This window comes from Hippopotamus amphibius, chromosome 3 (genome assembly GCF_030028045.1).
Source record: "Hippopotamus amphibius kiboko isolate mHipAmp2 chromosome 3, mHipAmp2.hap2, whole genome shotgun sequence".
Classification (NCBI taxonomy): domain Eukaryota; kingdom Metazoa; phylum Chordata; class Mammalia; order Artiodactyla; family Hippopotamidae; genus Hippopotamus; species Hippopotamus amphibius.
In genome coordinates this window covers 152,309,708-152,336,255 of record NC_080188.1, presented here as the reverse complement: position 1 = coordinate 152,336,255, position 26,548 = coordinate 152,309,708, and the positions used below count along the sequence as shown (strand labels likewise).

The 26,548-nt window shown below is 49.1% G+C and overlaps 1 protein-coding gene across 12 annotated transcripts in view; it reads right to left on the bottom strand.

Annotated features, from left to right (window-relative positions):
- PPFIA4 (PTPRF interacting protein alpha 4) overlaps positions 1-26,548 on the bottom strand; it is a 123,804-nt gene that overhangs the window by 70,706 nt on the left and 26,550 nt on the right. For 3 of the 12 annotated variants that reach the window (XM_057728356.1, XM_057728362.1, XM_057728364.1), the window contains 14 exons: positions 26,036-26,276; positions 24,996-25,031; positions 24,647-24,780; positions 24,176-24,342; positions 22,263-22,356; positions 21,703-21,784; positions 20,929-21,129; positions 20,172-20,234; positions 17,122-17,297; positions 13,424-13,521; positions 12,495-12,670; positions 10,268-10,336; positions 6,606-6,786; positions 5,909-6,397 (listed from right to left, as the gene is read on the bottom strand). In XM_057728356.1, the coding sequence (XP_057584339.1) occupies positions 6,339-6,397; positions 6,606-6,786; positions 10,268-10,336; positions 12,495-12,670; positions 13,424-13,521; positions 17,122-17,297; positions 20,172-20,234; positions 20,929-21,129; positions 21,703-21,784; positions 22,263-22,356; positions 24,176-24,342; positions 24,647-24,780; positions 24,996-25,031; positions 26,036-26,276 (1,777 nt within the window). In that variant the 3' untranslated portion in view covers positions 5,909-6,338. Of the gene's footprint in view, positions 1-5,837; positions 6,398-6,605; positions 6,787-10,267; positions 10,337-12,494; positions 12,671-13,423; positions 13,580-17,121; positions 17,298-20,171; positions 20,235-20,928; positions 21,130-21,702; positions 21,785-22,262; positions 22,357-24,175; positions 24,343-24,646; positions 24,781-24,995; positions 25,032-26,035; positions 26,277-26,548 lie in introns of those variants that run through there. The other 9 variants (XM_057728360.1, XM_057728355.1, XM_057728359.1 and 6 more) reach the window with 6 other exon arrangements.

Below are 26,548 nucleotides of genomic sequence, written 5' to 3'. Positions count from 1 at the left end.
AACCATCAGCCACTGTAGTGGCAAGGTGCACCCTGATGGGAATCCAGGATGGAGAAAAAACAGGAAGTATTATGTGCTTCGAATATTAGCTCTAGATTGTTAACATGCATATCTAAGGAATAATTTCAGTGAGCCTGGACTCTAGCATCTTCCCATACATAGAAAAGCACTAAAAATCATTAATTTGATATGCCTGGTTTTTGTCATTAGCAGTAATCTTTGATGTTTGACTACATTTTTTTTTCAGCAAAAAGTTCTATATATCCTGGCTCCTCCCTTACCTCTTCAGAACAGTTCCTTAGAGCTGAGAGGCTGTCTCTTGGGTTATAGTCCTCAGTAAGTTCCCCGAGTAGAACATATCTCGCAACTTTTAAGTTGTGCATTTTTCTTCAGTTGACACAGTCTTACCTCCTTGGAAGGGCTGGAGAGGAATATCTAGGTCACAGCCACAACTCTTAGCTCTCCCTGCCTCACTGCCCTCGGAGATGAGGAGGGCAACATGTGTGGGTGCCATACCTGGGCTCTCGAATCTACACTCACTCCCTTATTATCCACCAAAAATGCTGAACTACCCATTCAAGGGGGATCTTCTCCCCTCGGGTTCATTTCTCTCCAAGCTCCTAGGGTAGATACAATCCCGCTGCCTTCAGTTGCCCTCCTTCTCACCGGGGGCTTGGCCTGGCCAAGAGAAAGGCATTCCTCTTTATTAAGGAACTGACAGGCTGTCGGGTTGCTGGATATATTTTTTTGAATAGTTTTTAAAATAAATTTATTCATTTATTTATTTATTGGCTGTGTTGGGTCTTCGTTGCTGCACGTGGGCTTTCTCTAGTTGCAGCAAGTGGGGGCTACTCTGTTGTGGTGCACAGGCTCATTGCCGTGGCTTCTCTTGTTACAGAGCACGGGCTCTAGGCACTTGGGCTTCAGTAGTTGCAGCACATGGGCTCAATAGTTGTGGCTCACGGGCTTAGTTGCTCCGCAGCATGTGGGATCTTCCTAGAGCAGGGATCAAACCCATGACCCCTGCATTGGCAGGCGGGTTCTTACCTACTGCGCCACCTAGGAAGCCCTGGATATATTTTTTAAGTTTATTCCTCTTCAGGTATCACGTCAGTTGGAATCTGAGGTTCATACTCAATCTGTTACGAGTGAAAAGTTCTCAGCTATGTCTATTAGGGTCGATCATTCCTGACCATGGTCAGGTGTAGTCATTGTCTACTTATTTCTTTTTCACAGTCTTTAAGTCCTTAAGCCTCCCACCAGGAAGAAACAACCTGCTGGCATTTCATGTGTTAATGGCAAACTTTGCCAAACTGGGGCCCAGCCTCACTCATTATTTTCACAGAATAAACGTTTGTCATCATAGCACAGGGACTTTCTTAAATTAACAAGTGCTTAACCTTCACAATTGAATTACAGATAAGACTCCAATTAATGAGTAATGAGTGACAGTTCTTTAGGGAAATTAGCTTAAATTTGGTCTCCAGTGGAAGCACATGTAATAAATCAAAGCTAATCAAATGTTGCCTAATAATGGACTTTAGGGAATCTGCTAGAATGAAAAGATAATTATTTGAAATTGATATACCAATTGTCAGTGTGTAGAGAGGAACTTCTTGGAGTGTTTAGATAATTAGTGTGAACTGCAGAATACTTAAAGTACTGTTTGCTCCATTCCAATAAACACCCTTAGGTATCTAACTTCTCAAAGTAGCCTGCTTGGCAGAGTGAAAACCCTTTTTAAGTACTGCAGGTGTAGTAGGTGACTGGACCAACTGGAAAGGGAAGTAAAGCAGGAACCATGAATGGTGAGAGAAGAGGAGCCCCCTCAGCTCAGGCATGTTTCATGGATAAGACCCAACATGTCACATCCCTGGACTTGTCTCAGTTCCTGGTTTCTGGGCTCCAAGCTAGGGTAGAGACACTAGGAAGTGAGCTAAAGCTCAGGAAGAACTGAAGGCTGTGAGTTGGGCTAGGGTCTTGGCCAAGGAGGCACCATGTAGGCCCAGATGGGAACCCTAAACCCCACCACGATTCTGACTGTGCCTCACCCCTCAGCCACAGGGACCCACCAGATCCAGATGCTCTGCCTTTCACTCTGCTGGGAACATTCCTAAGGGAGGCAAAGGGAAGTGTTCTAGGGAAGAAACCTAGAGTCTTCTTTCTTTTTCACAAATGCTGGCAACAACAGGATGTCGGGGTCTCATCTCAAACACAGCATGTTCAATATCAAGCTCACATTTCCACATAAGCCTGTTCCATCTATATCCCCCACCCCAGTAGATGGCAATGCTGGGAAATTGTAGTTTTCCTGGATTCCTTCAGATCTCACTCCTGTAGCCAGCTGGTCACCAAGGCTGGTCAACTCTACCTTTGATCATTTAGAGAGTGGGAGGGGACCTCCCAGAGGCTTGTAGGCACTAGGCCAGCACCTTCCCTTGCCTGTTTGGCCTCCCTGAGTCACAGGTTGCCTTGTCTTACTCCCATCCTGCCATCTGTGCCCATGGACTCTGCCATCCTGTATTATCAGTGGAACAGTTAGCCTTGGAGAGGATACAAGGTATTATGCTGCCCTCAGGGAGTTCATCATTCAAGTGAACAGAAGGAACAAAGCTCCATGAAGATCACAGGAGCCAAGTACCACATGAGTGGTACAGATGTAAGAGTTTGAAAAATGGAACTAGGGGAGGCTTAGCTTCAGGGCAGGGGCTTGAACTCACTTAAAAGAGAAGCAAATAACATCTGTTAAGCACTCCTGGCACTGGGCCAGAAGTTTTAATAAACTTCTGCACACCTATATCTTACCAGCTGCATGGTCTCAGCTTTACAATTTCCTGTTCTGCAAAATGGTGGTGATACACCACAGGGCTGTGAGGATTTAATGAGCTAATACATTTAGCATCCTTAGGACAGTGTCTGGCATACAACAGTTCTCAACAACTTTTAGCTTTAATAATAATCCTTATAAAACCCCTCTGAGATACTCAAGTATATACATCTAGGGACACAGAGATCAATGAGATTGACCTAAAGGAGCTTCTCCAGAGCCCAGTGGGAAACAGACAAAGACAGGACAATGACTAGGCAGCATCAGAGTGCACACAGAGTGCCAGCAGTGCAAAGGGTTGCTGGTTATCTAATTCTGCTGAGAGGAGGCAGGCAATGCCTCCCAGGTGATGCCTGAAGTGGGTCTGGAAGGTTCACAGCTGCAAAGGCAAGGAAAGAAGTATTCGTGCTACTTTCTGGTGATGGGGCTGGGTAAACACAACATTTCTGACATGGATTCGAGACTGGCGGGAGGAGGAGAGGGCCCTGGAACATCACGATGGCCTCTTGTTCTGCACCGGGGAGCTGGACCTCAGCGGTGGGGAGCTGCTACAAAAGTGAACAGCAGAGTGATATGACTAATGGGTGTTTAGGATCACTAACTCTGGCACCAGTATGAAAGGCTATGAGGATAGTGAAGCAGGTGTGCACAGAGGAAGAAAAGGAAATAAATCAACCCCAACAGACAGGACTCCTCACTCCTTTTCCTATACCCCCTTGGCACAAGTAACTCAAACATTAACCTATCCCACGGTTATGTAAGTAAACAGAAGCTTACTGACTACAAGTTTAAAAACCTCTGATATTTACTGCCAAGTAGCCCTTAGGACTGTGGAATAAGCTAGATGTATCAGGGAAGCTCAAAGTTAAAAAAAAAACAAAAACCAAAAACAAGACCAAAGCCATTTGTATGTTGTCTCAAAACCAGGTTATTTATTGGTATGTACAAACCCATACTCACGCTCACACACACCCATACACCCATTCCTGATGCATTGAGCCAGTACAGTACTGAGAAGGGAGCTGACAAGATACAGGAGGCTGGTGAGGTGGGTATGGGTCACTGGTGACTCTCCAAATAAAAAGTATATTGACTGTGAAGCAAGAGATACACCAAGACAAGAGCCTTCCATCACTGTATGCATCACCTCCCTACAATACATCCCAAAACACCCCAAACAGATCTGGGTCCTCCCAGCCTGCTGCCTTATGACATAACTAATTAAGATAGGGCTGAGTTGTAGAGGAGAGCCTGGGGCTGAGTTTCCCACTTAGCTAGCCTATTGGAATTCTCTGAAGGAGTCAGATGGCCTTGTGGTCTCCAACTTCACCAATCTTAGGAATCTAGGGTTTCTCCATAATCTTAACATCCATCACCCAGGGACAGGGGCTCTTTCCCTCTATCCAACTTGTTTTCTGCTCAAGAACTCCTCCAGCTCCACTCCCAGTGGCCTGACAAGACAGGAAGGGCAGGGAACAATGAGGGAGAGCAAGGATAGGTGGATGCCTTGCCCACACTCATGGGAGCCCACCCAATCCCACCACTGGTGGACCTCTCCTCTACTGAGAAGCAGCAGAAGGCTGTAAGCCTGGTACTGCCCCAGGCTCCATCACTCTTTCTGGATAGGGTGCTCTGGACCCATCATCCCACCTGCTAGCCTAGCCCTCACCCAGAACCAAAGTTATCAGCTTGCAAACCAGCTGCTCAGCCACCTGCAGGATGGCACTACACTGGCTCCTCTCCAGGAAACATGCCCCATGCACTTTTCCTCTCCTCTCACTTGGATGAAGCCTTGGGTTCCATCAGCTCACCCTGAACTTGGGTCCCAAACACTTCCAGGCACCTTGGCAGAATGAGTATTTGGGTGAAGAAGAGGGATTTCTTGGAAATGACCTTCCTATATCAGGACCTATATCCCTCAGCCCTGGATGCCACCATGCTGCCGGGGAAAGCAACTGAAACTGGACAGGTCTCAGGAATTTCTGGAGAAGGCAGTCCCTGCACACCAAAAGAGCCCTGAACAGGGGGTGGTAGTTTGGGGACAAGCAGGAGAATGGCAGTCTTCACCAACACTGGATTACTTGGACCTAGGACATGATTCACAAAAGGGGAAGCTTTATTTTCTTCCTAGGGGATCAGGGGAAGGAAACCTCAGATTACCTTTTTCCCAAACCAGATTTTAAGGTCAATGTATATACTCAATCCACCTATTAGGTATATTCTTATGGGGCTGGGATTATCAAAGAAGTGAGGCAAAGGAGGACAGAAAGGGAAGGGATATTGGGAATATAGGTGGCAGTGCATGGTTAGCTCTGTTCTGCCCCAGACCCAAGATCCACACAATTCCTCCTTCCCTCCAGCCCAGCAGCAGCTCTACCCAACAGTTGGGGCAGGAGGCATTCCCACTGCCATTTGGGCTTAAGGCTACCATAGGCCACTGGGTCTCCCTCTAGCTGACCTGCCTGTAGGAGAGTTGAGTTTCCCCATCCTTAGGCTTGGTGTTTGGGATTCAATTTAAACCAGGGCCTAGAATCTCGACCTTAGCCTCCCCTCTTCCCAGGCCCATCATCCTGAGGAAGAATGGGGTCTCCTATAGCCCTTCCCAGCCCCCAAGGAGGTCCTGGAGATGAGGCAGGAGCTGCAGCTGTGCAGATGAGTTGGGGAAAGGATGACAGTGGGGGTGCCAAGAGCAGATGTAGACCATCTACTACAACCAAGAGGTGGACAGAAAGCTGAAGGCCAAATAACCCAAGCAAGGCAGTCTTGAGGTGCCCTTTTCTTGGAAAGACCACCCCCAGCCCTTGATGCTGTGTCCTGGTCTCTGGTGGAGTTTGCAGTCCAGACCAGCTAGATGCAGAAGAGGGAAGGTGGAGTCCATCCATCTCGGGCTGCCTTCCTCTCCCTTCCGCAGACCCACAAGCATGGACAACCTGGTTGCCTCATAACACCAGGAAACCCAGCCACGTCCCAGAGAGTCTTACAAGGGACACACGTTGGACTTGGGGTAGTGGGATGCCGAGAGGGCAGACGAGTATATTGTGAGATATGAGCTTAGGAGCCGTGGGAGTAAGGGGACCGAGCAGGATGGGTGAGGGCTATCCAAGCCTGTGAAACCAAGCATGAGGAAGCTGGCCTTGGGGGCTGTTGCTAGTCCCGGAAAGCGGAGAGCATGTGTCCGTAGAGATAGTGGGAGTGAGCTAAGGGAGGGAGAGAGAGAGAGAGAGAGAAAGGCATTGCGCAGTGAGTTGGGATTGAGTCCCTGGGAGACAGGCTGCAAGGTATCTACGCGTGCTTGCAAGCTCGAAGCGCCCAAGGCCAAAGAAAGCAGGAAGGGCAAGCCGGGCAGTGGGAACGAGCAGGGTGGAGCCGAGAGCCGGCCGGCGGCCAGGGGCAGGCGCGGGGAGGCCCGGTGCGGGCGGGGGCCGTGCAGGACAGCGCCCGCGCCCTGGGCCTGGCCCACTTACCCCGAGCCACGGGCACAGCCCCGTCAGACCCGAGGCGGGAGGCGGGGTCAGCAGGAGTAGGTCCGAACCGCGGAGGTCTCCAGTCTCTGCGCCCCCGCCGTCCCGGCTGGGAGGAGTCGGCAGCCGCGGGAGAACACAGAGCGGCGGGTTAGTGCGCGCACAGCTCGCCCGCGGGGCCTGCCCGGCCGCGCCCGCCCGCAGCAGCCGTTAGTGCAGCGCCTGCGTGGCAGCTCCGCGCCCGCCTCGGCCCCGCCTGAGCGCCAGGGGCCGCCCCCTCCGCCGCCGCGGCCATGCCCAGCCGGCTTGCCACTCACCTTCGGGCATGATCTTCTTTGGCGGGGCCGGTGGGGGCTGCAAGGGCCCCAGCGTGGACACGCGGAAGCCCGCCGGCAGCGTTTCGGCCGAGGCGCCGAGCACCGCGCCGCCGCCGTGGTGGTCCCGCGGCCGGAAGCGTTTCCTCCAGGAGGGCGCGCGGCGGAACACCTTGTCCTCCCCCTGCACCGTGGGAACACGCAAAGGCCCGGGGCTAGGTTGGAACTGCCATCCTCACTCCCTGCCTGGGGGTGGACAGTCAATGGCTGGTTCTAGGGGTACCTTTCCCTTCGGACAGAAAGGAGCAAGGTCACATCCCCTTTCTGGCCCTCAGCTTTTCCTTGTGTAAAGTGAATGGGGCGAGGTGGATGACTCCGGGGAACCCTTGCGACTCTGAAGTTCCCTGTCTCTAGGCGGAGTGGGGTCCCCTCTGTTCGGATCTTGCATCCTTCAGTTGAACTCGATTTCCCTACCCTCCCTGAACATCTCAAACTGGGCTTGGGATGCCCATTGACCTTCAAAGTATTCCGCCTCTCAGCCTCATCCATGGGAAGTAGTCACCAGCCAGCCTGCATTCACACCTCTCTGCCCTCCTGAGGCCTCCGTCTGGCTGCAGCCCCGGTGCGCTGGAAGAGCGCTGGGTCAGGAGTCAGGAGACCTGGATTCCATTTTATCAATACTAGCTATGTGACCCTGAGCAAGTGACTTCTCTGAGCTTCAGCTTCCTTATCTGTAAATGTAAAATCGGAATGACATCATCTGCCTTACCTATTTCTCAGGCTGCCTATCCCTAACGGGGATCGGGGGAGAACACTGACAGCGATGGGTCAGGCAGATGGCCCATCAGAGGCAGCCTCCTCCAAAGGAGGTGGTGGACAGCTCCCCTGCTATTTGCCCTCTCACCGAGGCCAGTCAAGTCTCCAAAATAACTGTCTCTGCCAAAGGGCACCCAGAGCCATAACCCTACAGGATGTCCCTCCGCACAAGCCTCCCACCCCACCCTCCAGAGCCCACATCCACCCTGCTTGGCAGCCATGCCCAATCCCCTCAACCCCTATATTCTCAGAACTGGTGCAGGTAGAGTGCTACCAGCAGGAATGAGGGACACCAACCCACCAGTGCTCACCTCAACAACCCCTATAAGCCCCATTAGGGTTTGTTGTGTGTGCCCTGAGTAGCTCAAATGCCCCCATCAGTTCTTAGCACCATGTATCTGTCATAGCATTCATCACAGCGTTTTTAAATGTACTGATGGGATTATTTCATCAATTTCTTTCTCTCCCTCTCTTCCCCCCACTTCCCCCCACCCCCCTTTCAAATTCTATGCTTCATGGGACAGAGATTATGATCTTTTTTGTCTAACCAGTATATCCCAAGCCCCTGAGTAGTGCCTGGGAACACCGTAGGCAGTCCATAAGTATGTGTTAAATGGCAGCTGGCTCCCTATGCAGGCATCCCATCTCTGAGTTTATCAGGAACTTTCCTCATTTCTGTCTTCCCCATGATCCTATCTGTAACCTAGTCTACAGACCCTTCTACACACACTCTCTCCATTTCTACCTTCAGCCAACCCTAAGGACTTGTTTCTGTTTTTCTCCCCTGCTCCCTAATAGTCAGATGTTCTTTCTGTTCCCATTTCCTTTCCCTTGAGTCCTGCTATCCATGCATAGGAGAAGTGGATCTAGCCCACCAGGGCCTTGAAGCTTGAGAGAGGAAACTGAGAACCAGAATTTTCAACAGAAACAGTTGCAAGAGACAGCTCAAGGTTGCTGTCGATGTGCTAGATGGCTGGACAGGAGGCAGTCTCTTGGATCTCCAACCTCCCTTCTGCTAGTCCTCCAGCCCCAAATCTCACCTTACTCCTAGGACCTGGCCTTCTACTTTAAGCTTCCTTTTAAAGAATCAGTTCTTTCCAGCCCCACACCCTGCTGCATCCCAGAAAGCCCACTACATTGCCAAGATGATATCACCTACTCAATAACTCCACCCCAATGTCTGAAGCCTGATAGGTCAGCTATCCCCACTTTTAGGAGGCAACAGGGTGTAGGAAAAAAGAACAGAGGAATCAGATACACTTTTGCTCCAATCTTGCTCTGCCACATGTCAGCCTGTGACTGCAGGTAAGTTACCTGTGAGAGCAAGTAAGTTACCTCTTTGAGCTTCAATCCCTCATCTGTAAGATGGGATAATAACCTGTCTCACATGATGATTGTTAGCATAAAATAAGATGTCTATAATCACTGCACCACCATGCCTTGCCCAATGCCTGGCCCAGAGTAGGCATTCAAAGAATATTTTTGTAAGAATTGAAGGAGTAAACAGTTTTCTAAATTAGAAAGCACCATTCAAAGATATATGGGAAAGCTGTATCAAAGAAATTTTAGATCGTAGTGTGTGGGAAATAAATAAGAGGGTCCACCTTGCAGGGGCTTTGGGAAAATTCAGATCTCAGAGTGGGGATATCTGGTGGGGTCTGGCAGTTTATCTCCTTGACTAGAATACACACACACACTCATACATATGTAATATGTGTGTGTACGTGTAAATAACACACTCCAAATTTCAAGGTACTTCTGTGAAGAAAACACCCCTCCACAAATTCTGTGTGTTTCTGAATGTGTCTTATCTACCAAGGCAGAGTAGTCATTCCCCAAAGGTGGGTTTTAGCCCTGTTAAACCCAACTAAGAAGAGACTAATTGATAAGTAGGTAACATTAATGGTGTCCCACAAGGAGGCCCAGTAGTCTAAACAGAGGCATTGGTGGGGTAGGGGTGCAAACAAAGGAAAGCTGCACAGAAAATGGGGATCGGAAACAGATCAGATTGAAGATGGAAAAGCTAAAAATAAACAGTCTAGGCTCTTTGCATGTGGAACCAATGCAGCTAAGGCAGACATGACAGGAGTGCAGGCAAGGCTGATGATAGGAAAGTAAGAAAGGAGGAGGGAGGGGCTGAGGAGGGGGCTGTGGCTTCAGGAAACATGTATATTTTAGTAGGCACCTCTAACAGGAGTATCATGGCCAGAACTTCGGAGTCTTCCCAGACATAGTCCAGCCTAAACTCAAGGGGAAGGCCTGACAAAACCCAGTTGGAAGGGACTGTTTCTTCAGTGACCAGGAGAGTGAGAGTAAAACTAGAGAGGAAGCTTGGACAATAGAAGCCTGAACCACATGTTTAGCTGTGTCAAACTGCACTGAGGAACATGTGAGCAAACCTGTCATTTAATGACCTCAGAATAACGTCTACCTCCAAACAACCACACTATTGGGTAGGTTGGAAACTTAATGAGCAGGCTGGAGATATGCTGTGCTGACAGCACTGAAGAGAGGGGGTCTAAGAGATAAAGAAAAAGGTATGATCCTAAAGAGAGGGCCTTTGGGGAAAACCTCTGATCCTGTGAGGTTAGGTGAGGTTAGGAGGTTTGGGCCACAGAGTTGGAGGATGCTAGAGGTATAAGCAAGGAGTTTCACAGAGACTTCTTCAGGCCGATTGCTAGGACTGTCCCTGCCTCCCCAGCTCCCTGACATCATCCCCATCCTCTATGGCTCTCCTCCCTTAGGCCACCCCACCAATCATTAGCCCAAGGAATGCAGAGCTCATGAACTCCAATGAACCAACAAGTGACCAAATCCTCAAGGCCCCCAATTCAGAGCCAGGTACTCACATCATCCAGCTTCCGGTCTGTGCCCAAGGCCAACAGGTTGTTGAACTCTCTTTCCATTACCTGGCGTGCCTGGAGTCCACAGGGTGAAAGAGGGAGAGGAGGGAGGGGCTGTGGTTAATGACCTCTAATGACATCTTTCACCTGTTTCCTAGGGGTTCCAAGGACAGAGATGGGGTTTTCAATGCATTTAACCCATTAGCCCTTGATGCTGCTCCTTTAAACTAACCTCGATGTCCTCTTAGAAGTCAAACTGTGAACTTTAGGATTTTTTTCATAGGGAGCAAATTAGAAAGCTATAATTTTTTTGAAAAGTAGAATCATAGAACACATGGATGGACAGACTTCACCTACTGGGGGAAAAATCCCCACAGTTTGCCATACTATGCTTCTGTGGGCGTAAATTAGCATGTTGACCATGGACAATGAAGATTTAACTTATTTAGATCATATAAATGTATTTTATAAGATTCCACATCAAAAATTTAACTTAGGAAGACTGCTCAGTCATGGATATTGGTGGCCCTTGGGCTGAGTGGGGCATAAAGGCCTTCTCTAGGCCTCCCAGTAATTTCTCACTAGGAGATTTGAGAAATGCTAGGAACAAGAAAGTTTTCCAAATTGCCACCAAATATTTTTAACCATTTTTAATGAAGGGTTCCATATTGGGTCAGATCCTACTTCCCCTACTTAGCTAAGCTAAACGAATAGGTCAGAAAAATAAGAACAGCTAGAGAGCAACAGAGAGGTAGCCTTGCTACTGTTTACAGATGTGCTGCTACCCACAAAAACTGGATGTATTTAGAGACAGGAAACGAGAGAAAAACAAGCCCATTTCTGGGTAGAAAATATTAACCATAGAATTCTGTAAGGACAGTCTTTGTTGGTATTGGGAACATAGTATTTTTATAAGTGATCAGAAAGGAGAAGCATAATTAATTTTCAAGTATCCAGATTACACTGTTCCTTTGGGTAGTGAAAGGTGACTATGACATTTACAAACTTCAGAAACGTTTCACAAAGTTGTGTGAATGGGCAAGAAAGCAGCCGATGAGGTTGGAGGTGGGCAAGCATAGAAAAATTTCATCTTTGGGGAAATCTCAGCTCTTCCTAGAGAACGAGGGGAATCAATGCTATCCATTCTGACTCTTTGGGATGGGTCACTGCAAAGAGCCTGTAGGACACCCTGGCCCTGTGTGCTGCCATCACCCCTCAAAGGCCAACCCACCACCCAAAATTACAAGACAACTCAGCCCTACCCTCACACAAGCAAAAACTCGTCTGTTCCCAGAATAGCTTGTGCAGCTCTGGTGGCTGAATTTCAAAAGAGATCTGACAGCTGCACACAGTCCAGACAAGGGCAGCTAAAATGATCAGGGCATGGAGACAAGTCTATATGAGGAAAGGCTAAAAGAATTAAGACCACTCTGTCTGGAGAGACAAAGGCTCGGACCCAGAAGCAACACGGAGTTTATGAAATCAAAGAAGGTGAGAACTAGTCCAATACAAACATCCATACCAAATCATAGACAATTACAATGAGGCAATTCTCTTCCCCAGGGGGAGTCCACTGTGGGTACATTTAGGACAAATAAAATTAGGAAGTACTTTACACAACAGGTAGTAATTCTAGAGTCCATTACCCACAGGAAGTTAAAAAGGCCAAACATATAAATAGGTTCAAGAGAATTTAGATATATTCTTAGATGACAGCTCCATAATAATTATGAAATGTAATGCAAGGAGATGTCTAATCTTTTGAGCTGTTGACAGGGAGACAAAGCCCTAGCATGGAGAAGCTCTGGGCTGTGTTATTTGGTATAGTTAGCTTTCTTAAACCTATGGACCCAGGAGTAGATCCCCAGGGAAAGAAAGGAGATATGGGTTCTCTGGTCCTTCTGGGCCCCAGGGCTAGTTTTCCTCTATGAATAGTCAGGTCAGAAAAGCAAGCAGAGGAAAAGTCGCAGCTGGAAAGAGCAGTGTGGGGATTCACACAGTATTCCAGGCCTGAGCTGGGCACGATCTGTATGTGAAGGACACGTCTTTCCTACTGGGTTTGGTTATGCACAGGGACCACTTGGAGGTTTGAGGACATTTGTGATCCCCTCTAAGACAGGCCTCCAAAAAGCCTACCACCAGTTCATAAACTCGTGCATATCAAAGGGAGAGAGAGCAAGAGAGTGGAGGAAAGGGAGAGATCAAGGTTGAGACTGATGACAAGAATGCCCACCTGGGTATTCTGCGTGGGAATTTGGAGGACCAGGGCCAATGTGTTGTGGTCGAAGTTCTCGTCCAGGGCCAGTAGAGCACCGTGCACACCACTCTCATGCAGGTTTCCTGCATAGTCCCGGAGCCCAATAGACTGGACCCAATGAACCACCTGGTCGTTGGTCCAGACCAGCACATCTGAAGAGCAGGGGAAGAAAAGGAGCGCAAAAAGACATGTTTGGCCAAGGACCCTCCAGGGACAGAAATAGAGGTCCCTAGACCCAGAGCACCAGTCCACTCTGTTCTCTTGGCTGCTACCCACCCCTACCCCCCCCCCCCCCAACTTTCCATATCTTTCTGTCCTCCCTGGCACCTGGGCTCTTGGAGAACCAGCCCCATACCACTCGATTCTTGCCAACCTGCAGGACTCAGGGTCAGGCCAATAGGATTTCTCCCCAGAGCCCCTGTACCAGTCTTCCCTTGCCTCCAGGTGGGAATGGCCCTCTTCTTATTCTTTCTACCTTCAAGGTCTCTTCTAAGACTTGCCTTTCTTTCCTGTTCAACCCCACCCAGATCACCAAGATTCATGAGCACTTTCTCACACCAGTCTATAGTACTATCCCTATAGGGAATCATAGCATTTGTCTAGTTGGTGGCCATTGTCTGATGTGTGGGGGAGGGGGATGTTGCCGTTGATTGGGCAGGGGCCATTTCTCCTGCACCAGATGGCAGCATCCTTTGGGCATGGATTGTGTCTCCCTCATCAGACTGGGAGCTCCCTGCTCCCTAAGGGCTGTGTCTTCCCTCTCAGATTTGGAGATTCCCTGTGGCACAGAAAGCCTCTTCTCCCTTCACTCAGCCCAAGGCAGGGATCAGTGAGGCAGGACCCTGCTCCCTGAAGGCTGCTCCCACAACCTTTTGAGGAGGCTCCACTGAGCCTGACAAGCTTACCCTTGATCTCATGCTGGCTTTCCTCCCGCCTCTTCTCCAGCTCCTTCCGGTCATAATTCAGCCTCTTCAGACACATGATGCCATACTGAAGACTGGTTCTGCAGGCACACAGCCCCCCTGAGCCAGAGCCTCAGTGGGGCCATGTTTCGGCCATATCTGCCCCATATCCAGCACCAGCCACAGCACATCAAAACCTACATCCTCCAGCACAAAGAGCATCCCAGCCCACTCCTTCTCCTCCTTCCCCCAGGGCTTAGACATGATCCATCCCAAGGCCACTTCCCTCTCTCTGCCTAGCCCAAGTCCTCCCTCTCAGCCAGGGTGTGGGCCTGATTGACAAAGGAGTTCTTTGAATGATAGCAACATGTCCCTCCCTCTCCAGGCACTGGAATGACAAAAGAACCCTACAGATATTCTTTGTGTCCCCATTTCACTCAGAGTCCTTATAATGGCCTACAATATGATACATGATCTGCCCCTATACTGACAGCTCTGCTATTCATCAAACACGGAAGGCACACTTGGCCTGTGTGCCTTGGGGCCTTTGCAGTGGCTGCTCCTTCTGCCTGGAACACCCCTGCTTCCTGCCCCCTAGTCTGCTGCATGGCTCACCCCCTTGTCTCCTTTAAATTTTTGCTCAAATGTTATATTTTAAACTCAACAGTTACCTGTCCACCTGATTTAAAACTGCAACATCATGAGCACCACCCCCAGCCCACATTCCCCAATTCCCCTTTCTCTGGTCTAATTTTTTTTCCTACCACCTTTTATCTATTAACATTTTATATATTTAAATTCCTTGTCTGTTTCTCCCAGTTACAATGTAAGCTCCCATAAGGACAAGGAGCTTTGTTTTGTTCACTGATGTATCTCAAACCCCTACAATGGTGCCTGACACATTCCATGAATGTAAACACCATAAATGCTAAATGAATGACATGAAATAATTCACATAAAGTACTAAAAGTACTTTAAACTGTACCAGGTGCATAGTAAGCACTCAATAAATAATTACTAAGCCAGACCACGAACCAAAGAACCTGTAGATTAGAAGGGACCCCACAGGCTATCAGTCCAAGCTCCCCACCTAAGGCAGGAGTCACCTCTGTAGCATCCTTCTGAGTATTATGAACACCTGTGCCTGAACACCTCTGGTGACGGGGAACTCACTACCTCTTGATGCAGCTCATTCCATCCTGGGCAGCTTTCCCTGAAGTGTTCTTCTTTAAACTTGAACACTACTCTGTCATTCAGCCTTTCTGAGTTTTGTCATCTACAAAGTGGAGGAACAGAATAGAGGGTCTCTCCCAACTCCAACTGCTTTTCGACTCTATCACTGAGGCCACTGCTTCGTGATATTAAATTATGCTTGACTGCTCCCTACTTCTCTCCCCTCAGTTCTACCCAGGTAGCCCATCTGCCTAGAACAAACCCTTATAGCTAAGAGACACCACTTCTAGGAACTCTTTTCTGGCTCAAGGCCCCTGGTTTAAGCCTTGGTTCCCTGGAGGGGGCAGATGCATACATACCTCCTCCTAACTGGAAATGCCTCTGTCTAATTTCAATCTCACTTCCTACAATTTTCAGTTCAGTACCTATGACTTTCAAAGCTGTTGCATAGCTTAGCAAAAATATAAAGGCCTTAAGGTCAGATCAACCTGGGTCTGAATGCCAGCTGTGCCACTTTCCAGCTGAGTGGCACTCAGCATATGTGAGATGGGGGTCATACCTTTCCTGTGGAGTTACTGTGAGCATTAAAGGTGATCCTGTATGAAAGGGCTTAGCCCAGCCCCTGCAACATCAGAGGCACTCAGTAGTGGTACCACTTTTAGGAGGACATTGCTGATTATTGTGTGTGCTTATTCTCCTATCAAAATAGGAGATTCTCATGGAAACCTGCTCAATAGAACACTATGGTCTAAGGAAAAGAGCTCTGAGTGGGGTGTCAAGAAAGAAGGATGCTGGCCCCGTTCTGTAACGACTTGGCTGGGTGAGCTGGTGAAACTCAGTCTCTATTGGACTTGTTTTCCCTATCTGTGAAAGGAGAGTTTTTAAATACCCCTTTCTCATCGTTAAACAATTATGATTTAAAGGAATTTTTAAAGATATAAGAAGATACTTATGAAATATTAAGTGGAATAAAAGCAGTTATATACACAATTGAGGTAAAGAATTTGGAAATACTTTAGAAACTCTGAAGTACCCAAGATTTAGAGCTGAATCTGGAACCATGTGTATAGGCTGAGAGTCTCTCCTGGGCAAAGGGCCGGGGAAGGACTTCCCTAATACTGGATAGGGCTGGGCTGCCTGATCCTCTAGCAGCCCAGGCACATCTCAGCTTGGTGGGGAACTGCCCTTCTCTCCCCAGCCCTATCAATCACTGAGGAGGGAACAGGTGCAGCTGGGCCTGGCAGCCCCCAGACTGACAGAGACAAAAGATTCCCTTTCAGCCCCAGTGGTGAGGGAGGGGTGGTGCTGAGGGCAGACACAGCTGGGGATTCCAGCATAGGAGGCTCTGCAGTGTGGTGGCAAGAGAACTAGCAAGAGTCAGTCATTCTGCTAGCATCCCTGAGTGACCTCAGGCTGCTGCTCATTCCTATGCCTCAGTTTCCTCACTCATAAAATATAGAGGCTAACTAGATCCCTTCCAAATATAACTTTCTGTTGTTTATGAGTTGGAGAGGCCAAGGGACACCTGCAGAGCCCTAAAAGAACCTTGAAAAGCCACACACTCCCAGCTCCACTCTTTGTCATACTAACTACTCAAGGCAAAGCACCTGGCTCAAATAGCAGCCTGGGTGATTTGAAGTTGGATGTTAAAAAGGACTTCCTTCCTAATAACGGTCATCTCCTGGAACCATTAACAACTGTTTTACTCTCCAACCCACATGCTGACTGGGGTCAAGCAGGTATTTCAAATGAGTGAAGCAGGCTGGAGGGGCTGGCAGGACCTGGAGAACACCTATGTCTTAGGAGGGATGCCTCCCTAGCTCCAGGTGGTTGTTTCCATGCTGGGATGTGTCTATAGCCATTTCTGTTCTCCAAGAGAAGCCAGACATCCAGAATTTTGTGTAACATTTCCTAGTACTTAAATATCAGCAACTAAAGTCATAATTTTAAAAATACAATGTAGGCCAAACAAAATACCTCTGTGAGCCAAATTCTGCCCTCAGCCTACCAGTTTGTGACCTCCACTGCAGATACTTTCACACAGAAGATCTTTTCAATAAAGAGGAGGAAAACACTGGATGATTTCCTGTACCAAAGCATGTGTGTTTAAAGCTGAGAGGCTCAGATCTGAGATGTTGGCAGGGCAAGGGTCCAGAAAGAATTTTCCTCTCATCTTATAAGGAATTAGACACCAAAAATAGATGCTGCATTCAGTGTGAGTCTTCAAGGATAAATGTAGAGAATTCAGCAAGCCCAATGACTTAATAAATAGGAAATAAAATTCATACCTGGGGGGAATTTTTCCAAGTGAAGCTAAAGAGAAATGACTGTGTCTTAAGGGTTGGAGGTGAGAGGACTAAACCCTCAAATTGCAGGGGAGACAAAGATGTGTCTTTCCCCAAAGGGATACCTGTTACCACCCAGACAGGCAAAGAAAGAGATGGAAGCACCTCTATTCCTGGAGACAGACCCCCAGAGTTGGGGGAGACCTGTGTCAGGAGGTGGCCCCGGGCTCCCGCCTGGCTCACCGGTGGAAGCTGTCCACCATCTTCAGGTGGACCCGCAGGTCCTTCTTGGTGAGGTGATCCAGCATGCGAGCGTCTACAAGGCATTCCATGAAGTAGCTGCGGTACTGGGGGAGTCCCAGGCTGGGCAGCCACTGGTTCCCAATCCACTCGTGGTTCATGTCCCCATAGGCCAGGGTCTGGGGAATGAGATGGAGGAGGCTAGGGGCAAAGGCAGTGCTGGCAGGTTGCAGCTAGCATATCGCTGAGCGAAATCTTACTCCAACCTCCATGGAAGTTCAATAAAATTTCAGCTTACTTTCACTGAAGGGCCGGTAGAAGCGGGAGGTGGGGATTTTACATGGAACTTTTTAAGATCCTGAAATGATATATTTCCACTCACTGATCAATTATCTACACTAATAAACAAAAGCAACTATCTAGGCAGCAAATAGTAGGAAATCCTCTCCATCAACTCTGAAGTGCATTTGTGGTGCTGAAAGGCAGCCTTCCCTTCCTGATGTTCAGTCAGCCTCAAGCCTGCTGAGCCCAGGGGACAGGCTGCATTACAGAGGACCTGCAGAGTGGCAAAGACAGTCAGTCTCACTTGGGAAACTGGCCTCACACAGTCCACAAGAGAGTTACGTTTGGCTAAAGATGCGAAAAGAAATGAAGTAAGGGGAACTGTGCCTGAAGAGCCAGTGCTCTTCTGTAAGGCTTGGTCGTCTCTCCAGACGTTCTCGAGGTCCTCTGCGTGCTGCCTCCCCACGCACAGCACACCCCGTGTGCACCACCCCCCACCCAGTCTGATTCTGACAGGCCTGCTCCAGTTAGTCATTGCCTCCTGCCTCGAGGGCAGGGACCTTCCTAACCATCTATCCTTAAAAAGGAATTTTTTTCTTTGTCTTTGTCTTTTTTTCCTATCCTTAAAAAGAATTTTAATGGCAACCCTCCATCACTCTCTTTCCTTACCCAACTTGATTCTTCTTTAGAATTGAAAATTTTATTTTATCTTTTAAAATAAAATAATTGAGACGAAGCGAGAGAGTAACACAGACATATATAAACTACCAACTGTAAAATAGTCAGTGGGAAGTTGTTGTATAACAAAGGGAGTCCAACTCGAGGATGGAAGATGCCTTTGAGGACTGGGGCGGGGAGGGTGGGGGGGGCTTGGGGGGGGGCGTCAAGGAAGGGAGGGAAGATGGGGATATGTGTATAAAAACGGATGATTGAACCTGGTGTACCCCCCCAAAAAATAAATAAATAAATAAATAAATAAAATAAAATAATTGGTACATATAAAATATGTGTGGCATATGTTCATTATTAAGCATAAAAACAGTTAACATATCTGGACACCATGCACGTTATCCACACTGTTGCATTTATCCTTATGCTCTTCTTCCCCATCTTATGCTCTACTGCTCCTCTAAAGGTAACCACCATGCTGAGTTTTCTGCCCATCATTCCCCTGCTTGAAAACATGTTTCACGGTTCTTACAGTCACGGATGTATATTTCTCTAAACAATATGATTAAATTTGCTTGTTTTTGAATTTTAACAGAAAATCTTTGGGGACTTACACTTTTCACTTTACATCATATGTCTGAGTCATCCATTTCCTCTGCTGAATAGTGTTTTACTGTGAGAATATACTATAACTGACCTGTCCGGTCTCCTGTTGATGCGGTTGTACAAGTATAAACAGTGCTGCTCCGTGCTTCATTTTTATTCATGGCACATATCTATCTGACATCCTGTCCATTTATTTGTGTGTTTACTGTCTGTCTCTCGCCTAGAATATAAGCCCCACGCGAGCTAAGTTTGCTCACTTCTGTATCCAGAGAGCACAGAAATGTCTAATACCTAGTAGCTGCTCAATAAATCCTTGCTCACCAAGTGAATGAATGAAAGCCCTTTGCTCAACTCATCGGGGGTACCCCTGAGAGGGACAGGAAGAGGAAAAGGATTCATACTAATCTAAGTCTCATTACTCCTGGGAAGAGGGTCAAACTGAGGGGAAGAGGCAGGCATGCTGGGAGCATAGCCCTCCAAAGCTCCTCACCTGCTATGGTGAAAAACCAAAAGTAGCTAAAGGGGAATGAGGAAGGAAGGAGGGGGTGGCTTCAGTGGAGGAGAGAATCTCTGCCCAGGACTCTTCGTGTGAAGAGGGACCTAGGGGCTTCCTAGGTGGCGCAGTGGTTAAGAATCCGCCTGCCAATGCAGGGGACACAGGTTCGATCCCTGCTCCAGGAAGATCCCACATGCCTCGGAGCAACTAAGCCCGTGTGCCAAACAAAACAAAAACAAAACAAAAAAAAAAAAAAAAAAAAAAAAAAAAAGAGGGACCTAAAAGAAGACTGGGGCTCGGAGCGTCCCGTCGGGGAGTGAACCTGCTGGGAGAACACTACCCCAAACTGCTGAGAGTTGGTTCTGGACAAGGGGAGAGGTCTTACCTGAGCCCAGCTGCCCTCCTCACTGTCCTAGGAATGAGTGCAGCATGTCAGGGGGAAACAGGCAAAGTCAAGAAACCTGGCAACCTCCACCCAAGGTTCCATCAAGAAGAAGGAGCAGGCACCCTAGTAGCTGGATGGGTGGCTAGGGGAAGCTTGTTGGAAAGGTTAAGAGAGCACAGAAGGCCGGTGCATGTGCCTGTGTTTGCAGTGAGAGGGGATCAAATGAGTGTGTGGCAGAAACACAGCCAGGCAAGGTGCCAGGTCCTCCCAACCCTCCCTGTTCCTCCACCAAGGATCAAGCACAAGGGCAAGGACTCTGTGGCGTCTTGCCTACAGCAGGGTAAAATGCTCCCAAGCCTTGCTCTTCTTCACTGCAGTATACCAGTGGCTTGTGACCCCTGGAACGGACCCCCCCACACACACACACAAACTGTTTCCATTCTCACTTCTTTCCCATCAATCCACCACCCTGAGAACAGAACCCCATCACACATCAGGGATACCAATCTCACACTAGATCAGCTGCAACCCCTTTTGACTTCCCACAACCTTCTCCTCATCCTTGTGCAAGTCATCTGCCCCAATCCCAGGCCCAGGGCCCAGGGCCAGACTCACTGTTTTTGTGGACGTTGCCAGAGTTTCCATCTCTTCATGGGTGACCCAGACATTCCCAGAAGACTGTAGGCAGAGAGAAAAGCTAGCTGGTCCTGTACGTGGGTCCCTAGGCTCCCCATCAGGTGAGGAGACCCAAAGACAAGGATATAGTTTCCTTCCCCTGAGTCTTCCCACAGGCCCAGTCCAGAATTCTACACACTGCCTAGCTCTGAGCAACTCTCTTTCATCACCATGTCTGCACTGTTTAGCACACTGCCTGGCACATAGAATTACTCAACAAATGTTTTCTGAATGAATATGAATAAATGGTGTGAATTTGGAATAAGGGCTGACCTCAGTCATAGACTACAGTGAAAGATTTTACCCTGGGGTCCATGGAGAGGTTGACATTCTTGTGGAGAGGTTGGAGGACCAGAATTTACAAATGCCCTAAACCCTCTGTTTCCCCAGTCTGGCAAAAACATGGAACCCAGAAATCCCATCTTTGGAAACTCTGCCCAAAGATCTAGAATTATTGGCGAGTAGGTATGGGAAGATGAAGCTCATGTGTGGTGTGTGGGAGGCAGGGAACTAGGCCTGCTGGGATCCTGCTAGAATCAACATTACCTCCTCTTGGAGACCAGGTGGAACCCCTTGGGAGGATGGGAAGTAAGGGGCAGGACTCAATGCTACCATCTTCCCAGTGACCAATGTGAGACTTTGTAAACACTATTCTGGGGCTTCTGAAAATGTCCTGGGTGAGGGAGAGGCCACTCACAGTCCTGGAGGTGGGCGGGGCAGAGGGGCTGGTCAGCGACACCATCTCCTGGATGGCCAGCCGGAGCTTGAGCCTGTGCAGGGCATTGCTGATGCCAATTTCCCGCTGGATTTCTGTGTCTGACAGGGCCGACATGATGGCACCACTCTTGACGTTGGCCCGGCAGGCTGCCACATACCAAGCAGGCATCCCCACCCAGAGCTGCAGATATGGGGGCACAGAGGGTAAATTCAGCCCCTTCCCCAAGATCTGGGCTCCACAGTAAGAGTTTGGCAATACTGAGGTGCAAGGGCTAGGCCTCATCCATGGTCTCAGAACAGCAAATGCAGAGCAGAGGAATTTAGAAATGTGAAAATGACTATCATCAAATGCCTCTTTTTCCCATTTTATAGATAAAAAATCTGAGGCCTGGGAAGGTGAAGGGATTTTACCAACATTGCATGGGTGATCAGCTCTTGGGAGCAGCTATGAAATGAAACCGCCTGTGAAAGTCTTATGGCTCAGTGATGATCAGTTCCCCTTATCCAGACGTAGCTACCCGAGAGGCCTCCGTACATAGCATAGATTCTGTCCTCCAAAGAAACTGGTGTGTGTGTTTAGGGAAGGGGGGTGGTGGCTAAGTGCTAGGTATGGCACTGTGCACCTGGCAGGGCAGAAACATGCTGGGAAAATTCTAGGAATACCACCCCTTTGCCCAAGGAGTCCTTGTCCCAATCCACACATCCTTCCCACCGGACCCCTAAGTAGACTTAGACTCCTTTTGCCCAGGTTTACCTCTAGCCAGGAGACCACAGTAGGGCCGTCCCACTGGGCAAAGGGCATTCCTTTTCTGCGGGCATCTTCAAGCAGTTGGTGTCTTGCAGGAAGAGGAACAACAGACTTACTAGTCCTTCCTTCTTTCTCAACCATGCTTGCTCCCAGGGACCATGGGCTGTGCCAAGAGTTGGACTCCCACTACCCCTGCTCCCCACCATTGGGCTGCAACCCCTGCTCTATGCCTGCAGCAGCGTGACACCAAGGCATGAGGCAGCAACACCTCTCCATTCCCAGAGCTGAGGGCTCTCACTTTCTTTGCACATAGCCTGAAACATAGACATTTTAGTCTGCTCTGCCAGAGATCCCCAGGTGCTGGGTCATTCTCCCATAGCACCCTTGTCTCCTTCTCACTTGGGTCATCCTAAGAACAATCTCCCAGCCCCCGCTGTGCCCACTTAGACCAGGTCAACTCAGTTCAGAAAGGGCCTTGCTGAGCTCAGTCCCATGGCAGTCAAGGGGAAAGACGGTGTGTGAGGGGTTGGATCCCACCCTGGCAGAGCCTGGCCTGTGGTTCTTACTTCTTCTTCAGCCGCCGGTCCTTTTCTGCCTGGGTCCCCAGCTTGGCAGGCACCATGGGCTCCTGCAGACCGAGCTCAGAGTCTATTAGCATAACTAGAAGGGAAGAGATGGCATATCAGCTAGGCCCTCTGCTTCTCCACCCTTGGCCTGGGCCAGGACTGGGGAGCAGACAGCAGGAGGCTCCTCAGCATATGACAACCTGAGGGCCTGATGGGACCACCCATTATACCCGGAGCCTCCACATGACATCCCTACCTCCAGGCAGTCCCACAGTGGCATCTAGTGGGTCACCCCAAGCCCAGAGAGCCTTCCCCTGGGAGCCACAGCCCTGGAGGTATTTGTCAGCCAGATGGATGGAAGTTGCTCCATACACCCTAAAGGCAGCAGAATTCTAGACTGAACTTGTCCCTCTTCCAAACCAAGGTACAAAGGAAACCCAGAGAGCCAGAGCATACTTTGAGGCTCAGACAGGATTATCCTGACCTGGGTTGGAGGTGGGAAAACAGGCATCCTCAGAGATGTGTGCCTGGGCCTCTCTCTCAGGGCTGCTCACTGGCACAAATCACAAAAGGGAACATGCAGAGCCCTGTCCTTTTTTGCTAAGAATCTCCTGAACTGAAGCCAGAGTTCATGGCAGGGGCAGCACTGTAGAATTCATTTACGTCCTGGTCACTGCTCACAAGTGCACAGAGGGCAGAAGGTGTTGGCGATCCGGAAACCAGTCTGGGATGCTGTCTTAGGTTTAGGTGCCAATGTGGTGTGGGGAACGTAGGAAATCATAAGGCTTCAACACAATATGCCTCTTCCACAGACCAGACCGTCTCAGCCCTGCCCCCTCCCATCTGTGGCTGGGTCCACAATATATTTTGCAAGGCCCTTACTAGCTGGCCCCAGCCCAGGGTCTAAATCCACCTCTTCTGCTCCTCCCACCCACTTTCCTCCCCACACTGAAAAGACTCAACTGCATAGAAAACTCATACCCATGAACTTTTGCCTTTCTCAGAACCCCCTTCCCTCCCCCGCCCCTTCTTGGCTTGGGTAATTCCCACTTGGCTTTCAAGGTGGTGCCCAGCAGAGAAAGCCGCCCCTGTCCCTCCCACCACTCCATGGCTGACCTCTGAGCTCCAGAAGCACCCAGAGCATACTGCTATCCTAATATTGTTTTGGAATCATCTCTTTATTTTTTCCTTTTTATTAGAAACTGAGTTCCTTGAAGGAATGGACTGTTGCTCTGATACCTAATACTAAGCCTTGTTTACAGTAGTTACTTAATAAACATCTGTTGAACAAATAACTGAATAGATGAAGGAAAGAGAAAGAGGAAGGGAGGGAAAGGAAGAAAGGAAAGGAGTAGGGGAAGGGAGAGGAAGACGGCTGACATTTACTGTGTCCCTACAACACACCAAGCACACGCTGGAACTTTATATTATCATAGAGATGTTAATAATCCTACTCTTGCCCAAGAGCTCACTGGAATATAATGTCTACAAAGTCATGATTATGCATTATGATATTTTGAGTCCTGGAGGCAAGACATACTAGGAATTAAGAACTTTCTCTTAGAGAAAGAACCAAGAAATTTCTCCTGAAGGTCCTGAGCACAGTATATCAGAAAACCTCCAGATTGGAAGAGGTCAATCTAATACTTAATACAGGAACCCCTTCTACAGCATACCAAATAAACAGCCATTTATCTGATGCCTGACACTTCTCGTGGTAGGAGCTACCACCTCATGAGGCAGCCCTTCCCATTGTGAAATAGCTCTAACAGAAAACTGCTTCTCTGGAGCTGAATCTCCGTGTCTGTGGCTTCTGCCCACTGGCCCCTGGGATGCAGGCAGAGAAGACTGGATCCAAGGATACCCTCCTGCTTTTGCCCCCTACTCGCACCCATTTACTAGGAGACAGAGACCATGGCCTGTGGCTCCATCCCGGCTCGGCTGGATCAGCCTGCCTTTCTCCTTCTTCCCAAACAGGCGGCCGATGGATGATTTGATGCCCTTGCGCTTGGTGCCCTTGTGCAAGGAGTCCTGGCTGCTGTTGCTGCTGCTGGGATTGCTGCCTGGATCCTCCAAAGCACTACAGGATGACAGCCAGGAGCGGGTGGAATGAGAAGAAACATACTTAAATTATAGCATGAGAGATGGCAGTTAGACTTCAGGAAGAACTTACAGTAAGTGTCAGAGTTGGGAGAGTTAAGGGGGTATGATCAGAGCACGTGACCAAAGGAGTCATGGGAATGTCCTTCCCTGATGGTGTTTCAAAGAGAAGTGAGATGTTCAGACACCTGGGATGGGAGAGATGCAGCCTGTTCAGAGGCAGAGAGAGGGACGAGATAAACTTGGGAATGGAAAGGCTCGATATGGGGGTCTGCTCCATTTACCTCTTGCCTTCGTCCTGGCTCAGGGCTGGGTGGCCAAGCTTCTCTAGCTGCAGCGTCCTGGGTGAGGAAGGAGGAGAAGTCTCACATTTTATGGTGGCTTTATCCTCTCGGTTCTCTTCCCGAGACACTGGTGACTGAACAGACAGTGGAGCTGTCAGGGGATAGAGGGAGAGATCTGGGGCCTGCCTACCCAGCCCAGACAGGCAGAGAAGCATGGAGAAATGCAGAGGGGAGGCCCTAGGGGCCTCTCAGAATCAGACTCAGACTCAAGGGCCCAGGGGTAGGAGCCAAAAGGGAAAGGCCTGGGAGAATTAACCTAGTAGTACCTGGGTCATCAGGCAGCACTCACCAGCAGCTTCCTCCTATGCTTTCTTAAGTCACTGGGCTGGAAGAGAGAGTGAAGGGTGAGCCTGGACTTACCCTTCGGATGCTTGAACGTCTACCCCAAGGGGAGCCCAGTGGTCTTAGGAGAAGAGGATTCAGTGCCTCACACAGGCCTGAGGAGAATATCACAACAAAACAAAACAACAGCAAAACTGGCTTGAAAAAATAAATCAGGGCTACCTCTGGAACAGAGAAAGGGGTGTGGGCATTGGGTCAGTTTCTTAAGCATTATCCAAGGGAGAAGGTACGGAAGATACTACAAGGGTGAGTCAAAAGTTATCCACATTCCAGTTATATTAAAACTTCTGTTGGCCGCACTGTCTTATCAGCACTTCCCCTTCAAGGCTACTGTTTCCCTCAGTCACTGCTGTGCAGGTGTGAATGCACTACATCAGTTCACTTGTAACTGTGGTGCAAGCAAAAATGGATGTGATCTTGCATGAGAATGCACGTCCGCACACTTCTGCCCACCCTGTCCACACTCTGCAAAAACTTCATTTCAAGGTGTTAAAGCATCCTCCCTATAGTCCTGATCTTGCTCCATCGGACTTTCACCTGCTTGGTCCCCTGAAAGCATCCCTACGAGGACAAAGATTCACTTCTGATGATGAAGTGAAGATAGCGGTGTATTCACAGCTCGCAGCTCAGCCTAAAACATTTTTAATGAGGGAATACGAAAGCTTGTTGACAGATGGACAAAATGTATTGAAAAGCAAGGAGATTATGTTGAAAAATGATGTATTTGTCTTTTCTAAAAGTTAAAGTAAATTCTACAGCCAGAGTGCAGATAACTTTTGACTCGCCCTCGTACACAGCCCTTTCCAGACCCAGAAGGACATGCTGGTGACCTGGCATGCTGAGGTCTGCATATGTCTTGAGAAGAAGATGCTGGGGCCCAACTGAGAGAGAGCAAGCTTTGCTGTGCCTTGTCAACTCCCCTCGGCCAACCCCAAAGCAGAGCCCAGTGATGACAAGGTTGTTCATCAACTGCCCCAAGACTCTCACCAAGGTCATGACCCCCATTCGGTCCAGGTCCTGGGCAGCACTGCGGGAGGTAAGCTTAAGTGTAGAGAGGCCGCTGAGTGGAGGGGATGCGCTGGCCAGGGACAGGGCAGTCAGAGAGGTGGGGATGGAACCACGTTTGCGCAGCTGGGTCAGGTTTAGGGCCTCCATGCTGCCGCTAGTCACTCGCGTCTCAATCTCCTCAGCACGGAGCTCTGTGGACTCCTTCTCTTCCTGGATCATCCTGGGAGGTGGGCAAAACTGGACCTCACCATGAGCGCCAGAGAGGACCAGCAGGAGGCAGATGTGGGCACTGCCTGCAGTCACCACCCAGTGACCCCAGGTAGAAGGCAACGCCCATGTATACCCCACTGTTTTGGGCACTGCACGGACAGACCAGGCCTTGTGGGCATAGCTGATTCTGTCCCACTGCAGTTTAGACAATTTCCTCTCTTTCTTGTTAACTGGCCTAACGTAACAAAACTTCCTAATTTAACCAAGCAGTTGCTGAGAAAG